The sequence below is a fragment of the Sciurus vulgaris genome, assembly GCF_902686455.1.
Source record: "Sciurus vulgaris genome assembly, chromosome: 8".
Classification (NCBI taxonomy): domain Eukaryota; kingdom Metazoa; phylum Chordata; class Mammalia; order Rodentia; family Sciuridae; genus Sciurus; species Sciurus vulgaris.
In genome coordinates this window covers 147,272,230-147,299,169 of record NC_136468.1, presented here as the reverse complement: position 1 = coordinate 147,299,169, position 26,940 = coordinate 147,272,230, and the positions used below count along the sequence as shown (strand labels likewise).

General features: G+C 39.4%; 1 protein-coding gene across 9 annotated transcripts in view; it reads right to left on the bottom strand.

Moving 5' to 3' along the window:
* CCDC62 (coiled-coil domain containing 62) overlaps positions 1-26,940 on the bottom strand; it is a 44,387-nt gene that overhangs the window by 7,370 nt on the left and 10,077 nt on the right. For 4 of the 9 annotated variants that reach the window (XM_079149540.1, XM_079149538.1, XM_079149539.1 and 1 more), the window contains 7 exons: positions 26,475-26,646; positions 22,949-23,050; positions 19,083-19,171; positions 18,636-18,751; positions 16,537-17,265; positions 14,533-14,677; positions 3,213-3,338 (listed from right to left, as the gene is read on the bottom strand). In XM_079149540.1, coding sequence (XP_079005666.1) covers positions 3,213-3,338; positions 14,533-14,677; positions 16,537-17,265; positions 18,636-18,751; positions 19,083-19,171; positions 22,949-23,050; positions 26,475-26,646 — 1,479 coding nt within the window. The remainder of the gene's footprint in view (positions 1-3,212; positions 3,339-14,532; positions 14,678-16,536; positions 17,266-18,635; positions 18,752-19,082; positions 19,172-22,948; positions 23,051-26,474; positions 26,647-26,940) is intronic. The other 5 variants (XM_079149545.1, XM_079149541.1, XM_079149544.1 and 2 more) reach the window with 5 other exon arrangements.

Below are 26,940 nucleotides of genomic sequence, written 5' to 3'. Positions count from 1 at the left end.
AGTTAGCAGAAGTACAAAATGGTAGAATTAGATGAAAAAACAATTTGGCAATTTATTAAGGAGTTAAATGTACACCTATTCTTTTTAAAAAAATTTTTTTAGTTGTTGATGGACCTTTATTTTTATTTATTTTTATGTGGTGTTAAGAATTGAACCCAGTGCCTCACACATGCTAGGCAAGCGCTCTACCACTGAGCTACGGCCCCAGCCCAAATGTACACCTATTCTTTGGTTCTTTTTATTTTTTGTGTATTGGGGATTGAACCAGGGATACTTTACCACTGAGCTGCATCCCACCCCTTTTTATTTTTTATTTTGACACAGGGTCTTGCCACATGGCTGAGGGTGGCCTCCAACGTGCAACCCTCCTGCCTCAGGTGCACGAGCACCTGGATGACAGGTGTGCGCCACCAGGCCCAGCTAATGTACATCTACTGCATAACCAGTAACCCTACTTCTTAGTATTAACCCTAAAAAAGGAAAACATACATACGTGAAAACACTGGCATGAAGGTGTCGACAGCAGCTTTACTCATAATAGCCCCAAATGGGAAACAAATGTCCCATCAAGAGGAGAAGACGACATCTGTGGAAGAGTCACGTGATGGAATACTACTACCCAGCAATAAAGAGGAACAGAGTGCTGATACACAACAGGAATGAAGCTCAGTCCACTGGAAAAGCTGGAGAGTGCACGTGCTGTACAACTGTACTTTCACAACCTTCTGGAATAGGCAAAACTGGTCTCTCATAATTGAATCAGATCAGAAACTGCCTGTGTGGTGAGGAAGAATTCACTTTGACAAGCACAAAGGACCTCTCAGGTGATGGAAATGCTGTGTGTCTTGACTGGAATACTGGTTGCATGGGTGGATACGAATTTGTCCAAACTTATCAAATCAGTTTTATGTTTTTTTTTTTTTTTGTACTGGAGATTGAACTCAGGAGCACTTGACCACCAAGCCACATCCCCCGCCCTATTTTGTATTTTATTTAGAGACAGGGTCTCACTGAGTTGCTGAGCACCTCACTTTTTGCTGAGGCTGGCTTTGAACTCGTCATCTTCCTGCCTCAGCCTCCTCAGTTGCTGGATGACAGGTGTGCACCACTGTGCCCAGCTCAAACCAGTTTTTTATATCAGTGTTTATTAAAGTACAAAATAGTCATTAAAGACATTCTTAATAAAATGTCTTCATTTTATTGTATGAAGTTATAATCTAATAAGGTTCTTTTTTCTTTCTTTTCAGTGCTGGGGATAGAAACCAGGGTCTCAAGCACGCTAGGCACACACTCCACCCCTCAGCTGCACCCAGCCAGGGTGAGTACAAAAGCCTTTGGTGTTCTTCCAGACCTGCTTTGTTTATTTTGGTTTGGGGTCAGAGATACAAAAGAATTTAACTCAATGACTTTTAAGTATCTTTTAACTGCACACAGCACATCCAAGTAAGGCACCTTGAATCTTAAAGCATCAGCTCTAAGCTCATATTTTACAGTGAGGACCCTGGGCAACTATCCTGATTTCAAGTCCAGCATTCTTTTCACTGTTTTATGTTGATGCTATAAAATCTACAGAGCAACTTACATCATTGCTATTGAATTATTACTGTGCTCAGAATCAGCAGTTAAGGTTAATGTGTGAAGTGGACGTGGTGGCACATGCCTGCAATCCTGGAGACTCAGGAGGCTAAGGTGAAAGGATCACAAGTTTAAGGCCAGTCTCAGCAACTAAAGCCATAAGTGACTTAGTGAAACCCTATCTCAAAATAAAAAACTAAAAGGGCTGGGAATATAACTCAGTGGTGGAGGGTGTCTGGGTTCCAGCCCCAGTACCAAAAAAAAAAAAAAAAAAAAAAAAAGATTACCGTGTCATTCTTCCTGTAAGAATGACAGATTTAGAAAATGACTATTTTGAAGTTCCCAATGAAGTAATGTGTTCTAAATAATAATCATCCGTGAATGTTAAAATCATTAAGTGAATTTCAGGGAAACTTGAGAATATTCAAACTCAGGCTGACAAACTCCTAAACATACCCATCAAGCATAACAACTTTTATGGGACAACCAGATATTAGGACCCTACTGATGTGACAGAACAGGAAGCACATAGAACTAATGCCAAAATTTAAAAAACTCCAAACCCCAAATTGATCAAGAGTCTCACTGAGTTGCTAGTCTAAATGCCAGTTTTCAGGAATTCTAGACAGAGGAAAGTTGTTAACTCAAAGATAGAGTCAGTGAGATCCCAAATGTGGGTAACTCTCCAGGACAAATGACCCTATGTTTCTTCCACACATGAATGGCTTTAAAAAACTGAAGATGGGGTTGGGAGTATAGCTCAGTGCTATAGAGCATGCTTATGCCCTGGGTTCATTCCTCAGAATCAAAGAAATAAAAAATAAAAAAGATGGAGGAAAAGGAAGAGGAAGAAAGAAGAAAAAGAAGGAAGGAAGAGGAGGAAGGGAAAAGTGGGAGAGAGACTTTAAGACTTTAATAGAGAGACTATTCAAATGCGAAGTATGGATCCTGGCTAAATATGTATTTGAACAAAGAAAAAGGCATTTTTAAGACAAATGGGAAAAACTTAAGAGAGTTTAGTCATCAGATGCTATTAAGGATATATTGTTTGTTCTGTTGAGCGTAATAATCTTATGGTTGTTTCTAAAAAGTCCATATCTGATAGAGACACACTACGAAGTATTTATGAGTGAAATGATACATATTGTCTTGGATTTGCTCTAAAACACTTCAGAAGAAAACATGTTTGGATGGGGAATAAAACAAAAATGGCAGAAAGTTAATGACTGTTAAAAGTGAGTGACTGTTATTCTTTTTGTGTGCATTTGAAATTTTTATGTATTCAAAATTGAAATTTTGTGTTTTTAAAAATCCCCAAGAATTTGGGTTGGGGCTGGAGCTCAGTGGTAGAGCATGTGGCTGGCACTGAGCTCTGGGTTTCATCTGCAGCACCACACACATGACAACTATTCCCAAGCATTCACGCTCACGTGTCACGTGCCTCAGAAAGAGGCAGAGGCAGTTTGGATGAAGTGACATTGGAGTCTGACTTGCTCTGTGGAGTGAGCTGCCACCTCCCTCCCTCAGACACACAAAGGAACTTCCACCCCAAGTGGACTGCCTCCTGTGACCCCGCACTCCAGGACTTGCTGGAGAGTCAGATCCTACCCGCATAGCCATAAGAAAAGGAAACGCACGCTTCTGGCACTGCTGTCCAGATTCTCACAGCTGATGGGCAACAGTGTGCTCAGCTCCAGATCGGTGACCATCTGCCGAGACTCTGCCAGCAACCGCTGAAGCTTACTTGTAGGTGAAAAGTCTTCCTGGAAGGATCAACAGCATTCATAAAATTGAGAAATATTTTTAAGCGTTTATTTTATAAATACAACTTTTAGTCAAAAATTGTATCTACCTGTTAATATTTGATTTTAGATATTGCAAAGCAAAGACACCATTAGAATAATCAAAATTCCTTTTATTTCTTAGAACCTACTCAGTTAAATAATGTGACATTAACAGAATTTGCTACAATGAAGTAATATCCATTTGACAGAAGAATCCTAACCACTGTTTAGCTTTCTTAAATAAACTTTTGAAGCCAAAATTAGCAGATCCAAATATTTGCATATGGGGACTTCAACACTAAGGGCCTGTAAGCTTTTAGGACATATAGATGTGCTTTCACTTATTCTTGTTACTGTTCAATTTAGGGAGCTGGGGAGTTGGCTCAGTGGTAGACACTGGCCTAGCAACATAGGTTCTTGGTTCCATCCTCAACACCATAAAAATAATAAAATGAACAAAAAGACACAAAATAGCATCATATAACGTTTACGTATGTACTTTTATGTAGCTAAAGTATAAAAACAGTGTGTAATCAACTTCAGAATGGTGGTTAACTGGGAGGGCCTGGGGAAAATGGCAGGTGGGATTCACACTTTATTTCCTCAGAATGAAAAATAAAGCAAATGCCCCAAAATGTAAACATTTGATAAAGCCTAATGTAGGTGCACAATTGCTGGTTATACTATATTCTTCTTCTTTTTTTGGTTCTGGGGATTTAGCCCAAGGGGTGCTTCATCACTGAGCTACATCCCCAGTATCCTCCCTCTTTCTTTTTTAAATTTTAAGACAGGACTTCACTAAGTTGCTTAGGCCTTGCTAAGATCCTGGGGCTGACTTCAAACTTGCAATTCTCCTGCCCCAGTCTCCCAAGTCACTGGGATTACAGGTGTGCACCACAGTGCCCGGTTATATTCTTCATTTTTCTAATGCTTAAAATATTTATTTGTTAGGCATAGTGGCATACACCTATAATCCCAGTGGCTTCGGAAGTTAAAGCAGGAGAATCCCAAGTTCAAAGCTAGCCTCAGCAACTTAGCAAGACTCTGTCTCAAAATTAAAAAAATAATAATAAAAAAAAATAGGGTTGGGGATGTGGCTCACTGGTTAAGCATCCCTGGGCTAAATCCCCAGTACACACACACACACACACACACACACACACACACACACACACATATTTTTTTCATTGTAAAGGGCCATCTCCAAGGATCCTTAGAACAACCATACAAGCAAAAGGCTTCATACCTTTCAAGGGGGCTGCTGTTTGTAGCTATTGTACAAATATTTACTAATTAAAAATAAAAGCAGGGCTGGGCTTGTAGCTCAGCTGGTATAGCGTTTGCCTGTCAACGTGTGAGGCACTGCATTTGATCCCTAGTACCATGTAAAATTAAATAAATAAAGGCACTGTGTCCCTCTACAACTAAAAAAAAAATACTTTAAAAAAAGAAATAAAAATAAAAGCAGAGTGTGAGAGCACACACCAATAGTCCCAGCTATTCAAGAGGCAAAAAGATCACAGTTTTTTTGGTTCTTCGGACTGAACCCAGGGACACTTTACCACTGAGCCACATCTCCAGTCCTTTTTATTTTTATTTTGTCTTGTTAAGTTGCTGAAGATCTCACAAATAAATAAATTTAAAAGGGCTGGGGATGTGGCTCAGTGGTAGTGTGTTGCCTAGTAAATGCACAAAGCCCTGGGTTCAATTCCCAGTTCTGCAAACAAATAAACAAAAAACAACACAACAAAATTAATCTGGACATGGTAGCACACACCTGTAATCTAAGGGACTCAGGAGACTGAGGCAGGAGGATCAAGTTTGAGGTCATTCAGGGAAAACTTAACATGACCAGGTACCTTAAAAAAAAAAAAAAAGGAAAGAAAGAAAGGCAGGCTAGAGGTAGAGGTGGGTAGCTCAGTGGTAGAGAATCCCAGGGTTTAATCCCCATTACCACACACAAAACACTGATATACCTACATATTTATGTATCAGAATCCTGAAAGGCCCAAGGGGCACCTTGTCTAACGCTGATTGATGTTTAAAGAAAACAGTGATAACTTAGACTTTGATTAATCACATAATCCAGAGAAAAGATTGATATGTGGGATCCAGTCCTGTATAAAACCATTAATATAAAAATAATTGAGCCTGTAATCCTAGTGACTCTGCAGATAGAGGCAGGAGAATCACAAATTCAAGGCTAGCCTCAGCAGCTTGGTGAGGACCTGTCTCAAAATAAAAAATAAAAAGGGCTGGAGATGTAACTCAGTAATATAGTGCCCCTTGGTTCTAACCCTAGTAACACACACACACACACACACACACACACACACACAAAGCTATAAAAACTGAGCAGATACAATAGGTCCTGGGTGGGCCTGAAACTATTTCTTGTAAGTTCTCAGGTAATAATGCTTCTGATTTGAAGAACATTTGAAGAGCAAAAACTTCTACTCTCAACAACTCCATTTTCCTTTTTTTCCCTTCCTCCAGGCTGTGTAAAGAATCATAATAGGGAAATGAAATCTTTGCGAAATTAAATTTACTGAATCAAAGCTTATTTTTCCTGTTCATTATCTGAAATCAGACCATAAACCCATTTTAATTATCTTTTTAAAAAGGTGAAAGACCTTTTACTTAAATAGCTTCTAATTGAGAAAAAGTATCCATCCTGCTGCAGTTTCCGAATCTTCACAGTACAGATGCTGGGAGACAACACACAGGACCAGAGTCAGTAGGAAAGCCTAATTTTTGTGCTCTAATATCATCCACAGCCTCATGCTAACTTTCTCGATAGTGGAATGGAAGAGTGGAGATTTAAATTTGCCATTCTGGTGTCCTGGGAACTCATCAGGGTTAGATGTTTTCTTTTTCTTTCTTTCTTTTTTCTTTTTTTTTACATTTTTTCCCCAAAGTTTTACTGAGGTAAAGTGGAAGTACAATAAAATGCACATATTTGAAGTATACAAATTGATCAGTTTTGACGTGTATGCAACCAATACAATCAATATTAAAAGCATTTCCATTACTTATTTTTAATTTGAAATCATGCAAACTGTGTTTCGGCATGATTTACTACACTAGAAATCAATCAATTTAAGATATATAGAACCCCACCCCCACATAGTAACTATTTCAAAATTAAGTGGCACACTTATCTCAGAGGTCAAGGAAGAAAGCACAAGAAAAATAAATGAAAAGTGCTTTGAACTAAGTGATAATAAAATCTTAATATATCAGGCTCTCTGGGATGAAAACAGTATTCAGATGAACATTTATAACAATGTACTTGTATCAGAAGAAGCTAAAATAACAATCAAATTACTTTCAAATTATGTAGTAGGAAGGAAAAAAATAAGAGTAGAAGCAGAACTATATGAAGTAGAGAAGAAACAATACAACTAAAATTTGATAAAAATCAAACAAGTCTAATCAAGAAAAAAGTACAAACACAAAATTAGTATCAATGGAAAGGAAACTATTAAAATAACCCTACAGATGCTAAAAACAAATTAAGGTAATATTACAATTGCATGCCAACATACATGATAGATTACATAATATGGTCTATATTAGAGAAGGATTCGTGTGCTGCTGAGAAGAAAGTATATTCAGTCATTGATGGATGAAACACTCTATATGTCTGTTAAGTCTAAATTATCAATTGCATTTTTTGCTTCTATAGCTTCTTTATTTAGTTTTTGTTTGGAGGATCTATCCAGTGGTGAGAGAGGCATGTTAAAGTGGCCCAGTATTGGGCTGGGGTTATGGCTCAGTGGTAGACTGCCTGCCTAGCACATGTGAGGCAATGGGTTTGATCCTCAGCATCACAAAAAAATAAAAAAACAAAGCATAGGTATTGTGCCCATCTACAACTAAAAATATTTTTTAAAAAAGTCATCCAGGGGAGATCCAAGATGGCGGACTAGAGGGAGGCTGCGTTCCGAGTCGTTCCGTAATGCCGAATTCAAGCAGAGGATATCTGTTTCTCGGTGAGGCAGTTTTTGCTGCTTATCGATCCCCTGGTGTTTACCCCATTTGTCTGCTGTGATGACCTGCAATCTGCCAGCATATCGACGCCTTTTTTGAGAGCAGATTGCTCACTGTCAGGCATCTATCATCCGCCATTTGCCTGCCTCTCGCCTGTCCATCGCCTACCTTACCCCTATCCATCACCCAACGCTCGAGGTTCACCTCCCGATCGTCCAACAGCTGCCAGGAGACTGACCGCAGACTGTCAGTGGAGCACCAACTGCCTGCTGTCGCCTGGAAGTTCACTGTCACAGTACCTGTAGGTTTGATTACATGTGACTGCTGCCATTTTGAGACAACAGCCAGGCCCCGTAGGACCCCTGGCTGGACTGACTGAGCCCCATCTCCAGGATCCCTCAGCCCAACCGACCACTCCCTGCCTCTGGGGCCCTCACATCGACTGACTGCTCCCTGCTGCCAGGACCCCCAGACCAACTGACTGCGCCCTATCACTGGGAACACAGACCGACTGATTGCACCCGGCCTCCAGGATCCCACAACCACACCAAACACACTGGACTCCCAGGACCCCTGCCGGACCAACTGCATCCCGTCTCCAGGACCTCCAGCTGACCACGTCCACCCCTGAGCTGCAGCTCCCCATTTGCCAACACATTTCGAAGCCAGAGCAGCCATCTTGGATAATCCTGGAAGCCAGAGCTCCGATCTTCGGGTGGGGCAAATCCCATCCTGAGACGCCTGCTGGAGGCTTGAAGCTCATTGTCAGATACCTCTCATGCATCAGGCTACTGAACACTGGGAGGTTTCATACAGTAGACTTTCTTTCTTCTCCTTTTTAAAAAAAATTTAAGTTTTTATTTCTTTACTTTCTTCCTTTCTTTTCCTTTTGTTTACCTGTTCCCTCAGAGTCTCTTTCTCCCTTTTTTGCATGCTAATATCAGATTTCTTTTGATTACACTCTCATCCTTTCTATTTTCTAGAACTTCTGTATATTCTTTTCTTATCCCATTAACAGCCATATTCTACATCCCTCTGCATCCTCTTTGTCCTCCATTAGAAACTGCAGACCTTACTGCAAACCTGTTTGTTTTACCGAAGATAACATCTGAACTCATTTTGTTTATTATGACAATTTTATTATTGTCCCCATAGGGGCTATTTGGTCTAGGATTGCATAGTGTCTGATTTGGGCACTGCTAATATTGATCTCCTCTTAAAGAAAGGGTTTTGTAAGGGCCACTATAGGGGGAAATCTGCAGTACCCCAGATCTGCACTGCTAGAGGGGAAGATACATGAACAACATGAAAGAACAAGGGAAGGAAATGATCCAAACAAATCTAGATTCTATAGTAATAGAATCCAATGACAGTATGTTAGAAGAAATGTCAGAAAAGGACTTCAGATTATACATAATTAAGATGATTCGCAAAGCAAAGGATGAGATAAGAGAGCAAATGCAGGCAATGAATGATAATACCAATAAGCTGAAAGAGCACATGCAGGAAGCAAAAGATCATTTCAAAAAAGAGAGAGAGATTCTCAAAAAAAAAAAAAAAAAAAAAAAAACAAATGGAAATCCTTGAAATGAAGGAGACAATAAACCAAATAAAAAACTCAATGGAAAGCATCACCAACAGACTAGACCACTTGGAAGACAGAACCTCAGACAATGAAGACAAAATATTTAATCTTGAATATAAAGTCGCCCAAACAGAGAAGATGGTAAGAAATCATGAACAGAATCTCCAAGAACTATGGGACATCATGAAAAGACCAAATTTAAGAGTTATTGGGATTGAGGAAGGCACAGAGATACAAACCAAAGGAATGAACAACCTATTCAATAAAATAATATCAGAAAATTTCCCAAACCTGAAGAATGAAATGGAAAATCAAATACAAGAGGCTTACAGAACACCAAATGCACAGAATCACAACAGATCCACACCAAGGCACAGTATAATGAAAATGCCTAACATTCAAAATAAAGATAGGATTTTGAAGGCCGTGAGAGAAAAGCATCAGATTACATATAGGGGGAGACCAATACGGATAGCAGCCAACTTCTCAACCCAGACTCTAAAAGCTAGAAGGGCCTGGAACAACATATTTCAAGCTCTGAAAGAACATGGTTGCCAACCAAGAATCCTATACCCAGCAAAACTAACCTTCAGATTTGAAGATGAAATCCTTCCACGATAAACAAAAGTTAAATTTACAAATAGAAAGCCTGAACTACAGAATGTTCTCAACAAAATATTCCATGAGGAGGAAATGAAAAACAACAATGGAGGTCAGCAAAGGGAGGAACTACCTTAGAGAAAAACCACTCAAAGGAGAAACCAAGCCGACTTAAAAACCAAAAATAAGCCAAATGGGAATACAAATCATTTCTCAATAATAACCCTGAACGTTAATGGCCTAAACTCCTCAATCAAAAGACACAGACTGGCAAAATGGATTAAAAAGAAAGACCCAACAATATGCTGCCTGCAAGAGACTCATCTCATAGAAAAAGACATCCACAGACTAAAGGTGAAAAGATGGGAAAAAACCTACCACGCACATGGACTCAGTAAAAAAGCGAGGGTTTCCATCCTTAAATCAGATAAAGTGGACTTCAAGCCAAAGTTAGTCAGAAGGGATAAAGAAGGACATTTCATACTGCTTAAGGGAACCATAAATCAGGAAGACATAACGATAGTAAATATTTATGCCCCAAACAATGGTGCATCCCTGTACATCAAACAAATCCTTCTCAATTTCAAGAATCACATAGACCACAACACAATAATTCTGGGCGACTTTAACGCACTGCTATCACCACTAGATAGATCTTCCAAACAAAATCCAACCAAAGAAACCATAGAACTCAATAACACAATCAATAACCTAGACTTAATAGACATATATAGAACATTCCATCCATCAACCAGCAAATACACTTTCTTCTCAGCAGCACATGGAACCTTCTCGAAAATAGACCATATGTTATGCCACAAAGCAGCCCTTAGGAAATGCAAAAAAATAGAGATACTGCCTTGTGTTCTATCAGATCATAATGGACTGACAGTAGAAATCAATGACAAAATAAAAAAAGGAAATTACTCCAACACTTGGAGACTAAATAATATGCTATTGAATGAAACATGGATAACAAAAAACATCAGGGAGGAGATTTAAAAATTCTTAGAGGTCAATGAGAATGACGATACAACATATCAAAATCTCTGGGACACTATGAAAGCGGTACTAAGAGGAAAATTCATTGCATGGAGCGCATTCCAGAAAAGAATGAAAAGTCAACAATTAAATGACCTAACATTACAGCTCAAAGCCCTAGTAAAAGAAGAACAGAATAACAGCAAAAGTAGTAGAAGACAGGAAATAATTAAAATCAGAGCTGAAATCAATGAAATTGAAACAAAAGAAACTAATCAAAAAATGGACATAACAAAAAGTTGGTTTTGAGAAAGTAAACAAAATAGATAAACCCTTAGCCACACCAACAAAGAGAAGGAGAGAGAAGACTCAAATTACTAAAATACATGATGCAAAAGGAAATATCACGACAGACACCACTGAGATACAGAACATAATGAGAAGCTACTTTGAAAATCTGTATTCCAACAAAATAGAAAGTACCGAAGACATTGACAAATTTCTAGAGACATATGCTCCGCCCAAACTGAACCAGGAGGACATACATGATTTAAACAGATCAATATCAAGCAATGAAATAGAAGAAGCCATTAAAAATCTACCATCCAAGAAAAGCTCAGGACCAGACGGATTCTCAGCTGAGTTCTACAAGACCCTCAAAGAAGAACTCATTCCAATACTTCTCAAAGTATTCCAGGAAATAGAAAAGAAGGGTACCCTACCAAACTCATTCTATGAAGCTAATATCACCCTCATACCCAAACCAGGAAAAGACACATCAAGGAAAGAAAATTTTAGACCAATATCCTTGATGAATATAGATGCAAAGATCCCTAACAAAATATTGGCAAACTGTATCCAAAAACATATTAAGAAAATTGTGCACCATGATCAAGTGGGGTTCATTCCTGGAATGCAAGGATGGTTCAACATTCATAAATCAATAAACGTAATCCATCATGTCAATAGACTTAAGGATAAGAATCATATGTTTATTTCAATTGACGCAGAAAAAGCATTTGACAAAATACAACACCCTTTCATGCTGAAAACACTAGAAAAAATAGGGATAGTAGGAACATACCTGAACATTGTAAAGGCTATTTATGCTAAGCCCATGGCCAACATCATTCTTAATGGAGAAAAACTGAAACCATTCCCTTTAAAAACGGGAACAAGACAGGGATGTCCTCTTTCACCACTTCTATTCAACACTGTCCTCGAAACTCTAGCCAGAGCAATTAGGCAGACTAAAGAAATTAAAGGGATACGAATAGGAAAAGAGGAACTTAAGCTGTCACTATTTGTGGATGACATGATTCTATATTTAGAGGATCCAAAAACCTCCTCCAGAAAACTTCTAGACCTCATCAATGAATTCAGCAAAGTAGCAGGCTATAAAATCAACACACATAAATCTACAGCATTTTTATACGCAAGCGATGAAACAGCTGAAAGGGAAATGAGGAAAACAACTCCATTTGCAATAGCCTCAAAAAAAAATAAAATACTTGGGCATCAATCCAACCAAAGAGGTAAAAGATCTCTACAATGAAAACTACAAAACACTGAAGAAAGAAATTAAGGAAGACCTTAGAAGATGGAAAGATCTCCCATGTTCTTGGATAGGCAGAATTAATATTGTCAAAATGGCCATACTACCAAAAGTGCTATACAGATTCAATGCAATTCCAATTAAAATCCCAATGATGTACCTCACAGAAATAGAGCAAGCAATCATGAAATTCATCTGGAAGAATAAGAAACCCAGAATAGCTAAAGCAATCCTTAGCAGGAAGAATGAAATGGGGTATCGCAATACCAGAACTTCAACTATACTACAAAGCAATAGTAACAAAAACGGCATGGTATTGGCACCAAAATAGACAGGTAGATCAATGGTACAGAATAGAGGACATGGACACAAACCCAAATAAATACAATTTTCTCATACTGGACAAAGGTGCCAAAAATATGCAATGGAGAAAAGATAGCCTCTTCAACAAATGGTACTGGGAAAACTGGAAATCCATGTGTAACAGAATGAAACTAAACCCCTATCTCTCACCCTGCACAAAACTCAACTCAAAATGGATCAAGGACCTTGAAATCAGACCAGAGACCCTGCATCTTATAGAAGAAAAAGTAGGTCCACAACTTCACCTTGTTGGCTTAGGATCAGACTTCCTTAACAGGACTCCCATAGCACAAGAAATAAAAGCAAGAATCAATAACTGGGATAGATTCAAACTAAATAGCTTTCTCTCAGCAAAGGAAACTATCAGCAATGCGAAGAGAGAGCCTATAGAGTGGGAGAATATCTTTGCTACTCATACTTCAGATAGAGCACTAATTTCCAGAATATATAAAGAACTCAAAAAACTCTACATGAAGAATACAAATAACCCAATCAACAAATGGGCTAAGGAAATGAACAGACACTTCACAGAAGAAGACCTACAAGCAATCAACAAACATATGAAAAAATGTTCACCATCTTTAGTAATAAGAGAAATGCAAATCAAAACTATACTAAGATTCCATCTCACCCCAATTAGAATGGCGATTATCAAGAATACAAGCAACAATAGGTGTTGGAGAGGATGTGGGGAAAAAGGTACACTCATACATTGCTGGTGGGACTGCAAATTAGTGCAGTCACTCTGGAAAGCAGTGTGGAGATTCCTTAGAAAACTTGGAATGGACCTACCATTTGACCCAGCTATCCCACTCCTCGGCCTATACCCAAAGGACTTAAAATCAGCATACAACAGAGATACAGCCACATCAATGTTCATAGCAGCTCAATTCACAATAGCCAGACTATGGAACCAACCTAGACGCCCTTCAATTGATGAATGGATAAAGAAACTGTGGTATATATATACAATGGAATATTACTCAGCTATAAAGAATAATAAAATTATGGCATTTGTAGGTAAAATGGATGAAATTGGAGAATATCATGTTAAGTAAGATAAGCCAATCTCAAAAATCCAAAAGAAGAATGATCTCACTGATAAGTGGATGATGACACTTAATGGGGGGTGGGAGGGGGACAAGAATGGAGGAAGGAGGGACTGTATAGAGGGAAAAGAGAGGTGGGAGGGGTGGGGGAGGAAAAAAAAATAACGGAATGAATCAAACATCATTACTCTATGTAAATATATGAACATGCAAATGGTATGCTGTTACTCCATGTACAAACAGAAACAACATGTATCCCATTTGTTTACAATAAAAATAAATTTTAAAAAATCATGTAAAGAAAAAAAAAGTCATCCAGTATTATTGTGTTGTGTTCTATTTGATTCTTGAAATTGAATAGGGTTTATTTGATATACATAGATGCTCCATTGTTTGGGGCATAAATATTTAGGATTGTTATGTCTTGTTGATGTATAATTCCCTTAAGCAGCATGAAATGGCCTTCTTTGTCCCTCCTGATTAACTTTGGCTTAAAGTCCACTTTATCTGACATGAGGATGGAAACCCCTGCTTGTTCACATGATCCATGTGAGTGACATGTTTTTTCCCATCCTTTCACCTTCAGTCTGTGGATGTCTTTGCCTATGAGCTGAGTTGGATGTCTTCTTATATAGTAAAGTCCTATTTATTATACGTTCATCTGTATGCACATCTCTGCAGAGAGATGTCAATAAATAAGGACACTAATATGTTACCTTGTGTCTCTGGCGACTGTGCTTTTGGCAGGGGTTGTATTTGGAGGAAGTAGTGGCTGAGGACAAGCAGATGGGTGATATTTTCTGGGCATATTTTCTGTATTGCTATTGGTTTTTATAAAACAATGAACACGTATCAACTTGCAAAAAAAAAAAAAAAAAGCAACAGCAGCAATACAAATTTTCTTCAAAGAATTTTACAAAAGAAACTTAAAGTTCTATAACTTGAAAAACTGAGGAATGGCCAAAATTATGTAATAGTACTACAGAAAAACTAAAGCATGTTGGATAGAAATCTTGAGTAAACTAAGAGTTACTAAGCAAAACAAACCTTTTTGCTGGGTGACGCTGCTTCTTTGTTGGTTAACATACCCTTGGATGAATTACTTTTATCAGGAGGGGCCTCTGTCTCATCCTCTTTTAGGGCAGATTTTGAAGAACTCAAACAGTGGGAATGCTGGATGGCAATTAGCTCACTGTGATAATAAAACCAAACAGAAAGAGATTATCTTAAAGCAGTACCATACTTGTATCATACTTAAAAGTATCTCAAGAAGACAAAACATGTTTTTTAAATGAAGAAGCTTTGAGTATAATATTGGAAATGAATGCATTGTTTGCAAATAAGAATAAAAACAATATTTGTACTTAAGGTAACTATAGAATAGGAAATTTCCCTCCCCCCCACAAAATAAATGAAAAGAGGGTGTGCTTAAGCACACCACAGGCACCAAATTCACTCTCCTGACATGATAGGAAAGAAGGTAGATTATAGTCCTAGGGATAGGATTATCCAAAAGGGAGGGGAAGAATTAATGCAGAGTAAGGTTAAACGTGTGGAAATGCTAGGTTTCTGGTTTGAGAGGCCAATGGCTGTGTAAAGCCTCTGTGAAGGTGGAACGGCACCACAGCGGCTCCCGAAGCTCCTACAGTCACTGGGTCTTAGGGAACACAGGGAAGAGCAGGTGCCCATGGCCTCTCTCTCCACAGGCAAACCTCTTCTTGTCAAATGGAATGGGGGCATAAATGTGAATATTTTACTTAGATAATAAAGTGGACATACAAGCTCTTGTAATCTGGGGAAAAACAGGAAAACACAATTATCTTTCCTACTTAGTTGTGTATCTGTCATGTGAAGTCTTGGCATGTGCCTCCACTGGCAGGGCAAGCAGTTACCTCAGTTACAGTAAGTCAGTCAGGTCAAAGGGGCCTTGGAAGGAAAGGTGATTCTGAATTTGTTTTACACAAACAGTTTAACATATAAATTATATTTTCATATGCCCCTCTATGCTCTCAAAACTATCCAATGCAAGCTTTCCCCTTAACATCAATGTTCTTGTTTAGTAGTGACAAACAGGACATTGTGCCCTACTGATTACTTGCAGTCATCCAAAGATCTTTAAAAACCAAATATGACTAGATGACATTTAATGCAACAACCAAGTTAGAAAAGATATTTTTGCAAATGGCAGAATATGATTTTTAAAGGACTGAAGCTTCTAAAAGGGTCAATACTCTAAATAACGTAAGTACCAGAAAGAAATTTTAAAATGAAAGTCAATACAATAATTTAAATAAAACTCTCAATATAGAAACTTCATCCTTTCTGTATTTTAAGATCTAAGAGCTATGCTTTGTTAAAAATAGCTGACATTATTACAGTGCCACTCAACCACAAGATTCAGCAAATCGAACAATAAGATGAACCTGAATAATTCAGCCTCTGCTAATATCTAATCCATTTTCATCTCTAAAAATCTAGTAACTTTTACCAGTTTATTAAATACAAATATTCTCTTATATGATAAAAAAAAAAATGGGGGGAACCATAAAGTTGAAAACAGACATTAACTGGGTCCCAAGGAGAAGCAGTTGGATATGGAATATACCAAGTGACCCTGGATAAGGGCAAAAAAAAATATTTTGATATGGGGTCCAAATAATGCAGTCTGGACACAAAAGGATCAGCTTGTCGATTCCAAATAGATCCCGCGGTGAGGAATGCTCCAGAGCAGCATTCCACTCTGCACAGTGACCTGCCCATCTGTGTTTTAATAAAACATATCTGCCCGACTCATAACAACTGGTTTTGTTTTTGAGCCAAGTGTCTGCCTCAGGAGTCGTCCTCAGTACAAACTCCTCACTGAACTCTAAGACAGCCTTTGCCCCATTGAGCACTCTGCTGTGGTGAAGGGTAAATGGTCTGTCTTAAGGTTTCTTTTGCAAACACTGTTTTTGGTTTAGCAGAAGGCACGGGGTGGCTACTGCGGCCCTTGGTACTTCCACAACCTGGCACACGCGCTGCGAGCTGGCAACACAGATGTGGATCACTAACCTTGCCGAGGAGTTGTACTTTGTTGCACTGACGCTTCCTGAACAAGTGCACACAGACTTGTGGCGAACGATTCTTTGCATTTTAGAAGGCTTGAAGATACTCATCCACTCCACGTCAGACATGTGGCCTGGGGCTTCGATTATGAAGTTACTCGGGTGGCAGCACTTGGACTCCCACAGGCCACTGTCACTCTGACAGCCTTCATTCCTGGGGCAGCATGAGACCTCAGCCCTTTCCGTCGGCTCATGGCAGTCCACATCCAGCTTTTCGGGAGGCTTTGATTCAGAACAGTCGGCCAGGCCCAGGTAAACATTGACATCATGCCACTGCTTTTCATCAGGTAAAGATGCCGAAGTTTCTAAGAACTGCTTCTCTTCATTCTGAAACCTAATTCCACTACATTTTGGTGATGTTGCATGGACCTTGCACATTGTGATTTTGTTTTCAGGTTCACTCTGGATTTTTCCGCCCAGAGACCAAGACTTTTGTTTCTCTATTAAGTCTTTTGTAAACAGAGATGAGAAAGCAATTATACTTTTTTCCCCCGATTCAGTATTAATCTGTAGTTTCTTCCCTTTGCATACCTCACAAGAAATCTTGTCTGGCCTATTTTGCTGAGCCAATGTGGCCTCAAATTTTGGGTCCTTAATTGGTGACTTCTGATTTTTCTCCCTCTTAGTATCGACTTTTGGGTAGTTATTGTCAAGGTCTGACAAACACATGTCTCTGCTACAGTGGCATTACAAAAAAGGAAAGTTATAAAACACTTGATATCATTATTCTAAGTATTTCCCAAAAGCCTCATTAGTAGAGCTAAATCCCAATAAGACCCATTGATCTGATCTGCAGAGCCCACCTCCAGCCCGATCTCCAGGAAGCCTTTCTGACCACCAAGCTGCATGCACTTCCCCTTTCCCATTCTTAACTTCTACTGTACTTACTAAGTGACCAAAAAAAAAAAAAGTCAAGAATGCTACCTAAATGTGACAAAACCTTTTAGCATATCTTACTTTAAGGTTTCTCATGTCACATGTATTCAGGTATTCTGATCTGTATTGTTCTGATCCCCTAGAAAATACAATGCTCTCCTTTTAAAATGGCACGTAGAAGTAACTTCAACTCATCAAGTACCTCCTAGTGGCACTGAAGTGCAAAGAGGAAAAAGTACCAGTATGTCAGGGGATTCTGCCTGCAAGAGAACCCTAAGTGGAACTGGTGTCTACTGGCAGCAGCAGCAGCTGGGGCCACAGAGCAACAGGATAACAACCTCCAGCAAAGGATTCAGAAGGAGAGTACAATAAGCACCGGATCACAGCTGGATCCTGTCTCACAGCCTGTAGCAATCATTTACACCCCCTTCCTGCAACGACTGACCCCCACTACTTTTTCTTCCAGAGAGAGGAGATGCCATCAGTGTCAACCCAATCCAGATCTGGGGAACTTCTCTAATCCCTTTTCCTTTTCACGGCTTCTTGTAACATTTCTGCTTGGAAAAGCAGACTAAATTTAATGGTGGTTTAGTTATTTATATGCTTGCTAAATTAAACCACACTTTATATATTTATACTTTAATTTTACAGAAATCGGTTTCATTCCCACACTGCCTGTTACAAGTTAGGGAATAGGTCTCCTATTACTAAGGCAAACAGGAAAATCAGGCCAAGGACAGAGACTGCCCTCAGTGCTGACCTCCAACTGCAGAGAGCAATGCCATTTTCTGACATTATTTCTTTAAGGCAAAAACCAAGTCCTGTGCATCTTCCTATGCCCTATTCCTGGCCCAGTGCCTAAACACTGTGGGTGCTGAATAAGTAAATAACTGAATGAAGGATTAGATTTCCTCTGGCATATCTTCTACCCAATACAGATCAGGTCTAATTATTTTACTTTTATCAAGTGGCTAAATTAGAATCATGCCTAAAATTTTTAGATGGGTCTCACCATAACCTAGGACTATTATTACTATTAGCTCGCATATATTTATTTCCTACTATATGAAGAATGGTAGTAGGTCCTGGCCTGTGGTAAACACAAAGAAAACATCGATCCAATGAAGAAATAAAATCTAAGATCATAGTAACAGCAAGTGCGGAGATTACCTGGATGCCAGGGCCTTCGATTCCTCAATCTTTGAGTCATATATCTGTATTAATTCCTGAGAATTCTCCACATTGAAGTTAAGAAACTGCAGATCACTCTGTTGTTTTACATAAATCTGCCATAGATAGTGATAAATCAATATAAAATGTAATAACAGAACTAAATTGAGGCAACGATTTGTCACCTTCAAACCTTGCTACCTTAGATAGTTTGCTGGAGAAGTGTGCGTTGCTTGCCTTTACTTTCCCTATGTTCACACTAATACTTGCTAGGGTAGCTGACTTTAAATTACCATAGGCAAGACCTTATCTGCTATGCTAAATGTATGTTTAGCATAGTCAGGATTCCAAAAGTGCCAAAGACAAAATTAACAGGCAAACCAACTTCTTAATCTGCTCATGAACATTTCCTTCCTAATAGTGAGAGAAGGAGAGCTGGGGACATACCTGTCTCAAATTATGCAGTTCTGAATTTGTACGTTCTTGCTTTGACTTTGCGATATCCAGTAACTCATCTTTCCTCTTTTCTCTCTCTACTATTTAAGAACAAAAATTATTAAACATTGTTCATCAGCTGTATCAACATAAACTTCTCCATTTCCAACAAGTTAATAACTAACACTGTTGTTGTATTGTTCCTGAACTTAAAAACTGCAGAATGCCTGACTGGGAAGAGCTTTACTCTGTGATTTTGACTAGATTCTTCATCAAACGGACAATCTCAGCATATATTTTGTGTTAAGTCAAAAAAGAATTCAAGGGGCTGAGGTTGTGGCTCAGTGTCAGAACACTTGCCTAGCACATGTCAGCACCAGGTTCGACACTTAGTACCACATAACAAATAAAATAAGGGCATTCTGTCCATCTACAACTACAAAAAAAATTTTTTTTAAAGAATTTGAACTTATGTGTGTTTATCTGTAAGTTTGTCTAAAAAAGTCTGACAGCTAACAAAACAACAAATTATATAGTCATATTGTGTGCATGTACAAGAATGTAACAACAAATGTGTTCTATATAGATTCACCAATACAAATATATTTTTTAAAAAGTCTGAGAGCAAATATGCCAAGGTTATTTTTAGGAGTTGAGGTTGTAGCTACTACTCAGCATACGTGACACCCTGGGCTGGATCCTTTGCATTAAAAAAAAAAAAAAAAAAAAAAAACAAGAGCAATGTAGCACATGTGACATGTGTCATCCCAGCTACTCCACATGTGACATGTGTCATCCCAGCTACTCCACAGGCTGAGGCGGGAGGATCCCAAATTTGAGGACAACCTCGGCAACTTAGTAAGACACTGTCTCAAAAAAAAAAAAAAAAAAAAGGTTGGGATGTGGCTCAGTGGTAAAGCACATCTCTGGGTTCAATCCTCAGTACTAAAAAATTTTTTTCGATAAAGAGTGGAAGTGATGCCCATGGTGTATCTGACTCTCAGGTGGTCTCAATTCCTACCTCTCATATTAATAGCATCGTGACATATTAGATATATTTCCAATGCTTAAAGATACTTGTTTTGAATACAGTCTGGCCCCTAAACAAAAACCAACTACTTTGGGTAATTTTAATTACATTTGAACTTTGCCTTAATCTCTGATTTTAGAAGAACCTACCATTGCCTAAGAGGTAACTCCACCTTAAATATCAACCTTTCCTTAGTCCGGACAGTTTCTACACAGCTGAGTTTAGCTGAGATCAAAGTGGAGGGGGTCCATCTGCATTCACAAGTTGATCACAGAGCACCAAGAGCTGGCGTGCTCTGCCGACCACTGCCTGAGCAAGCAGCCTGAGAGCGCAGTGAAAAAGGCGCCAGAGCGCTCCTGCCGGCTCTGCCCTCCGACTGGGAGCCTAAGGCGAGCCCTCAAACAAAGAAGCCCCATCTCCACAGCTGTCAGGACCACGGAAATGATTCTCTTTGCAAACTCCTTATGCAAACAAATGAAGCATGTCTCTCAGCCCATGGTAAGAACTTCATCTTCAACAAAAGGAAAAAAAAAAATTGAACTTGGAAGTAAAACTGAAAGATATTTTCTGAGTTCAAATAAAATGTGTTAAACCAGGCACAGTGACTCACACCTGTAATTGTAGCTACTTTGGAGGCTGAGGCAGGAAAATTGCAAGTTCCAAGCCAGGCAACTTAGTGAGACACTGTCTCAAAATAAGAACTTTTTAAAAAGGGATGGGGATGTAGCTGAGGGGTACAGCAGCCCTGTGTCCAATCCCCCCATACCAAAATTTAAAAAAAAAATGTGTTTCACAAAATGTATTACAGTATTATTTAACAAATTCCATACACTTTTCTTAGTTACATGTAATAGGATGCATAAGGAAAGAATGATGCATCAAAAGAAAGGAGCCCTGACTGGGGCAGAGGTTCACAGCTGTAGTTCCAGCTACTCTGGAGGACTGCTTGAGCCAAGAGGCTCAAAGCCAACCTGAGCAGTATAATGAGACTTTGTCTCAAAAAAAACAAACAAAAAGAGACTGTTAAAATGTCCCATAAACTTTTATTTTTTTCCTTTGATATTCCAGGGCATTTTATTCATAACATTTTTGTAGTACTAAATTCTTTGTGGGCCTAAGGGCCTCTAGGAATTAGTAAAACTCCTGCACACAAATTCTGATCCAGATTCTTCAAATTCAATAGTAAAGCCAGGGATATGCTACATCTTTAGTGACACAAGAAGTAACATAATTTTGAGAGCTGGCAATCCTGGAAATAATGGAAATAGTGGCCTCTGGTGGCAGAAAACTGCATTTTCCCCCCAATTTTTTTTTTTTTTTTTTTTTTTTGGTGTTACTTAGAATTGAACCCAGGGCCTCAGGTATGCTCAGCAAGAGCTCTGTCACTGAACTATAGCCCCAGCCCTTTCTAAAACAATTGTATTTTGAGGCGGGGTCTTGTTTAGTTGTCCGGGCTGGCTTCAAACTTGAAATCCTCCTGCCTCAGTCTCCTGAGTAGCTGTGATTACAGGTGTGCACCACCACACCTGGCTTCCCCCAATCTTTAATCATAGATTAAAATTAAGAATTCCATTGTATTTGAAAAATCATAAATAAAGTAATAATGCCGTGTTTCCCCTTGGAGGGGTACTGAGGCTAGGTAAGAGTGTGCCAAAAAGTGTCAATCTAATTTTCACTTGGAACTTTACCTCCAAATCTATCTTATTCCTAATACTACTGAAATGAAAGCCTAAAAAACCTGGGCTGTTAGGGTTGTAAACAAGCTCTGTAAATCAGAGATTCTCAACAGGGAGTGGGAAAGGACAGGACATCCATCGCTAGTGGAAACTCTGGGGCAGTTTGCATGTTTCAGAGGGGGCAACTTTACACATGGGAAACTTGCTTATCAAGGAAAATTCCTCGGCATTCTTATTTTAGGGTCATACTGATGCACATGAATATGCATAAACTCAAGAAATACACAAGTATTTTTTCCAACTGCAGTAACTACTAGAGGTAATTAATTTGCAAAATTGGAAAAATACTGAGTTCCTAATTTTTACTGAGAATTTGCAAAATTATAAACATCCTTCTTAACCAAACATGGTGGTGCATACCTGTAACCCAGCAATTTGGGAGGCAGGAGGACTGCAAGGATGAAGCCAGCCTCAGCAACTAAGTGAATACCCAGTCTCAAAAAAAAAAAAAATAGTGCTGGGGATGTAGCTCCACAGTAAAATGCTTGTCCAGCATGTATGAGGCCCTGCATTACATCCACAGTATAACCAATCAACAGATGGGAAAAACAAATTAGTAATGGATAAGTAAATAAACAAATAAATAAATGGGCTGGGGATGTAGCTCTGTGGTAAAGCACCCCCGGGTTCAATCCCTAGTACCACAAAATAAAATAAACCTCCTCCTTATATCAATACATAAAATTCTTTTCGAATGAATTTTTTTTTTTTTTTTTTTTTGAGACATGATCTTGCTCTTGCTGAGGCTGGTCTCAAAACCACAATCCTCCTGCTTTAGCCTCCTGAGTGCTGGGATTACAGGCTTGCACTACTGCACTTAGCCTAAATGAATTTTAAAGGAATATTATGCTTTCAGTGAGAAGAAGAGTCATAGGCTCAGTACAGATCCTCATTTCACAGAAAAGGTAACAGTTAACTTGGAAGCTTAATTACAGTTAAAATTCCCTGCCTGGTCCCTCACCAATTCCTCAAAGGGCAGTTAAAAACAAAACAAAACACAAAACCAAACCTGTTTTGAGACAGGTGTTTCCATTCATCTGTCATAGCAGTACCAAAGAAAGTTTAGGTTACTAACATTGAACTATTCAATCACTTTAATTATTTATTTTTACCAGTAAAAACCAACTCGTTGTGCAGGCAACTTTTCTCTTGCTTAAGGCGAATGATCTCTTCTCGCTGTTCATTATTTTCTGTTGTCTTTTCGGTTAGGTCCTCTTCACAAACAGAAGGGAAAAAAGTCCTCAAATAAATACTGGTTTCCTAGGAAGTTCTGTACTATGAAGAACTCTCATATCCTCAGCACAAACTTCCAATTAATCTGAAAGCCAGATGCCTGCCATTTTCCTGGCAGCAACACTGGTCCAAGGCTTTGCTACCTCTTATCTGGCTGGTCTCCCTGCTCTGGCCTTGCCTCCCCTGCTACAGCCCAGCAGACACACAGCAATCTTGAAAAACAAACTGCATGTCATTTCTCAATAAGAAGTCCTCCTAGTGAACTTGGAAAGAAGTCGAAACCCCTTACTGCAGACTGCACAGCCAGCCAGTATGACCAGGCTGTGTCCCTCCTCCTCGCCCTCTCCCACTTCTTTCCTTTAGCTCCCAGAACATGTATGAAGTAAAAGGAAAAATAAATTTGACTTTTTGATCTCTGTTCCTGGCAGAGACCTAAAACCCTGGTTATTCTGACTTCTGTCACTGGAAAGCAGCCTTTCTTGACTACACCAGAGTTTTTGCTAATGAGGTTGCTTAGGAAGGATCCCCAGGTAGCTTCCAGATGGGGCTGGGCACAGCAAGACCGAGGGATTAAGAGAAAAGGAGAAGCAGGCCTGGATACTGAGCTCTATAAAAATTTCTGAACAGGAGATTTGAACTTTGAGGGTGTCTGGTTTGGTGAACACATGGAGATATTCAGGTAGCACCTCTAGGGAAGGAATGGGAGCGCCGAGCATGGAGCCTGGAGCCACCTCCTCTGCCCGTTGTTCCTGAACTGAACCTTCATAATATACCAGAAATGAAGGTAAAGTGCTTCCCTGAGTTTTATGAGCCTAGAATGAACAGTCCAACCCAAGGAGATGGTTATAGTCAGTTGGTCAGAAGTACAGGGACCTCCTGGGATTTCTGACTGGTGTCCAAAGTCTGCCTTTAACAATGGGGGCTAAGTCATGCGTGGTGGCACACACCTGAAATCCCAACGACTCCGCAGGCTGAGGCTGGAAGAATGCAAATTTGAGGCCAGCCCTGGCAACTAAGGGAGACCCTGTCTCAAAATAAAAAATAAAAAAGGAACCAGGGATGTAGCTCAGCGATAGAGTACCCCTCAGTTCAATCCTGCTACCAATATTATAACCGTCATCATCATCATCATCATCATCATCATCATCTGTGGGATCTGACACTAACTCCAGGCAGACGGTGTGGAATTGAACTGAACTGAATTTCTAGACATTCAGTTGGCGTTGAAGAAATGGATAATTTGTTGGTGTTAGACAAAAAAAAGAAAAGGAAAAGAAAAAAGAAAGTTCCAACCTTAAAACCCACCCTGGTGCTTCTGTATTTTTTGTTTCTTCTGCCTGGAAGGGTTTTTTTGTTTTGGTTTTTCAGTACTGGGAATTGAACTCAGGGTACTTTACCACTGAGCTACATCCCCAGTCCTTTTTAAATTTTTTTATTTTGAGACAGGGTCTAAGTTGCTGAGGTAGGCCTAGAACTTGTGATCCCAAGTCACTGGGATTACACGTGTGCACCACCATGCATGGTCTGCCTGGAAGGTTCTGGCCCAGGTCTTCACATGGGTAGTTCTGCCCACTGTCCAGTTTCAGTTCACATGCTAACTCTTCAAATTTGCCTTCCCAGTCCAATGAGACTAAATGAGTCTATTTCCATCACTCTGTTCTAATTCCTAATACCCTACTTTTCTTTTTTTTTTTAAAGTACTGAATTTATAAAATATTTATCATACATAAATATTGATACAACAGACCTTTTTAAACTTGAATATTTTACCTACACATGTACCAAACATTCAATAAACACTGAATACCTACAATGTATTCCTGAACTATCAACTGTTGATTCAAAGGAGAGAACAGAGTCTATGTCCACTAACACAGGGCTCATAATGATTATAGTCTTAGCAGAAGCTACATATGAAGACAAGATCTATATTTACCATAGGTCAAGGTCAAGATTCAGAATGCTGAGTCTTTTAAATTAAATCGGCCAAGATAAAATTTCATAATTTTAGAATTTTTTAGTTGAAAGAAATACAAAAAAAGTCATTTGTTCAGGAACATGCAGGAATCTCTGCACATCACTCTCTTGCTTGGTACGTCCAGGAAGAGTACCTTGCTGCCTCCTGAGGCACTCCACACTACAGAGAGGGCTACAGAGAGGCAGAGTGACTGCCACGGTTCTGCTGCTGCTTCTAAGGTGGCCTGTTCCACAGTAGGGTCAGTCCTCTCGTCTAACAAAGTAGCCATTTATAAAATGTGATACTATGGGTGCAGATTTAAGACTAAAATGATAGCTCCTCACCAGGCGCAGTGGCGCATGCCTAGGATCCTAGGGACTCAGGAGGCTAAGGTAGGAGGACTACAAGTTCCAGGCCAGCCTCAGCAACTTAGCAAGGCCCTGAGCAACTTAGGAAAACCCTGTCTCTAAAATATAAAACGGGCTGGGGACATGACTGAATGGTTAAGTGTTCCTGGGTTCAATCCCCAGAGACAAAAAAAAAAGATAGCTCCTCAATCAGTTTATTCTGTATCGCCCAACCTGCCCATGGGGAAAGGTCAGAGAGAAGTGGGTCTACCTCCATACCCTTTGTAGATTTAAAGTCTGACACTATCACCTGTTATCACATTAAACCATATATGCTGTATATAGCAAATACATACAAAGGCATTTGACATGCTTTGCCTTCATTTTACTATAAAACTTCAAGAATCAGAAAGAAGTGAATTAACATCACTGTGAGTCATGGGCTCAGTCCTACCTCAGACACCAGTCACCAAGCCACTCTGGCAGACTGTTAGTGGTGACTCCTCATCCTCCCTGCACATGATTCTGCAAAGCCTCCTGCACAGAGCAGTATATTTCCCCACTACATGACTTTGGGTTCAGTCACGTCATTTATTTTGGCCAACAGAACAAAGCAGAGTGACAGCATGTCAGCTCCAGGACTCAGGTTCTGCTGGAGTGTTAAGTTGTGCCTTCACTGTGGGAAGAAATGCCTTGCCAGATTGCTGGTGAGAAGACCATGGAGCAGAACTGCCCCAGACGAGCTTTGTGAGAGGTCTAGTCCAATCAAGCCCAGTAAATCCCACTTCCAGCTCTGAGTTTCATAACTGCCAGGACCATGCTGCTGAGACACTGTCTGTTATGAGACACTGTCTGGTACAGCCCCCTAAACTATGGCAGGAGTTTTTTTAAAAATATAATACATTATGCAGTTTACCCCAATCTATTATTTATCTTGTAACAAAAACTGCAACATAATTCTATGTAAATGAAACAGACATTTCATATTAGAACCCAAAGCCAGAAACAGTCCCATTCACATATAAAATTAAGGGAATCCAAATAAAGAAATACATTCCCAACATAATATATTACCATCTTAAACTTGTGCCTCCTCCTTACCTCTTAGTTTATTGACTTCAATCTTAAGTGTCTTCAGTTTCTGCTTATAATCTTGCTTTTCTTTCACAATACAATTCTCCACCATCTTAGCATCACGTAAAGCATGTTCTAACAATTTAAATTTACCCGAACAATCTGCAATGTGATTGACTGCCTCAATAATATCTTTGTCCTAAAAACCAAGTTGAAAACTGTTAAGCTAGATTTTAAAATTCCAACTAATCAGTAAGAAAAAATTACACTTATTCAGACCTCATGGTGCAGCAGGTTTCTTTCTAAGCACTTTTCACGTCACCTCCCTGATCTGCGCCTTGACTTTATGAGGTAGGTGCTATTATTGCTGAGTGATGGCGGAATCAACAAGCTCATAAAGGTCTTGTTACTGGGCCATGGCTGCACAACGAGTTATGGAGCTGCCATCTGACACTGACTGGCCTCAGAAGCCACGTGCGTCACTATGCCTTAC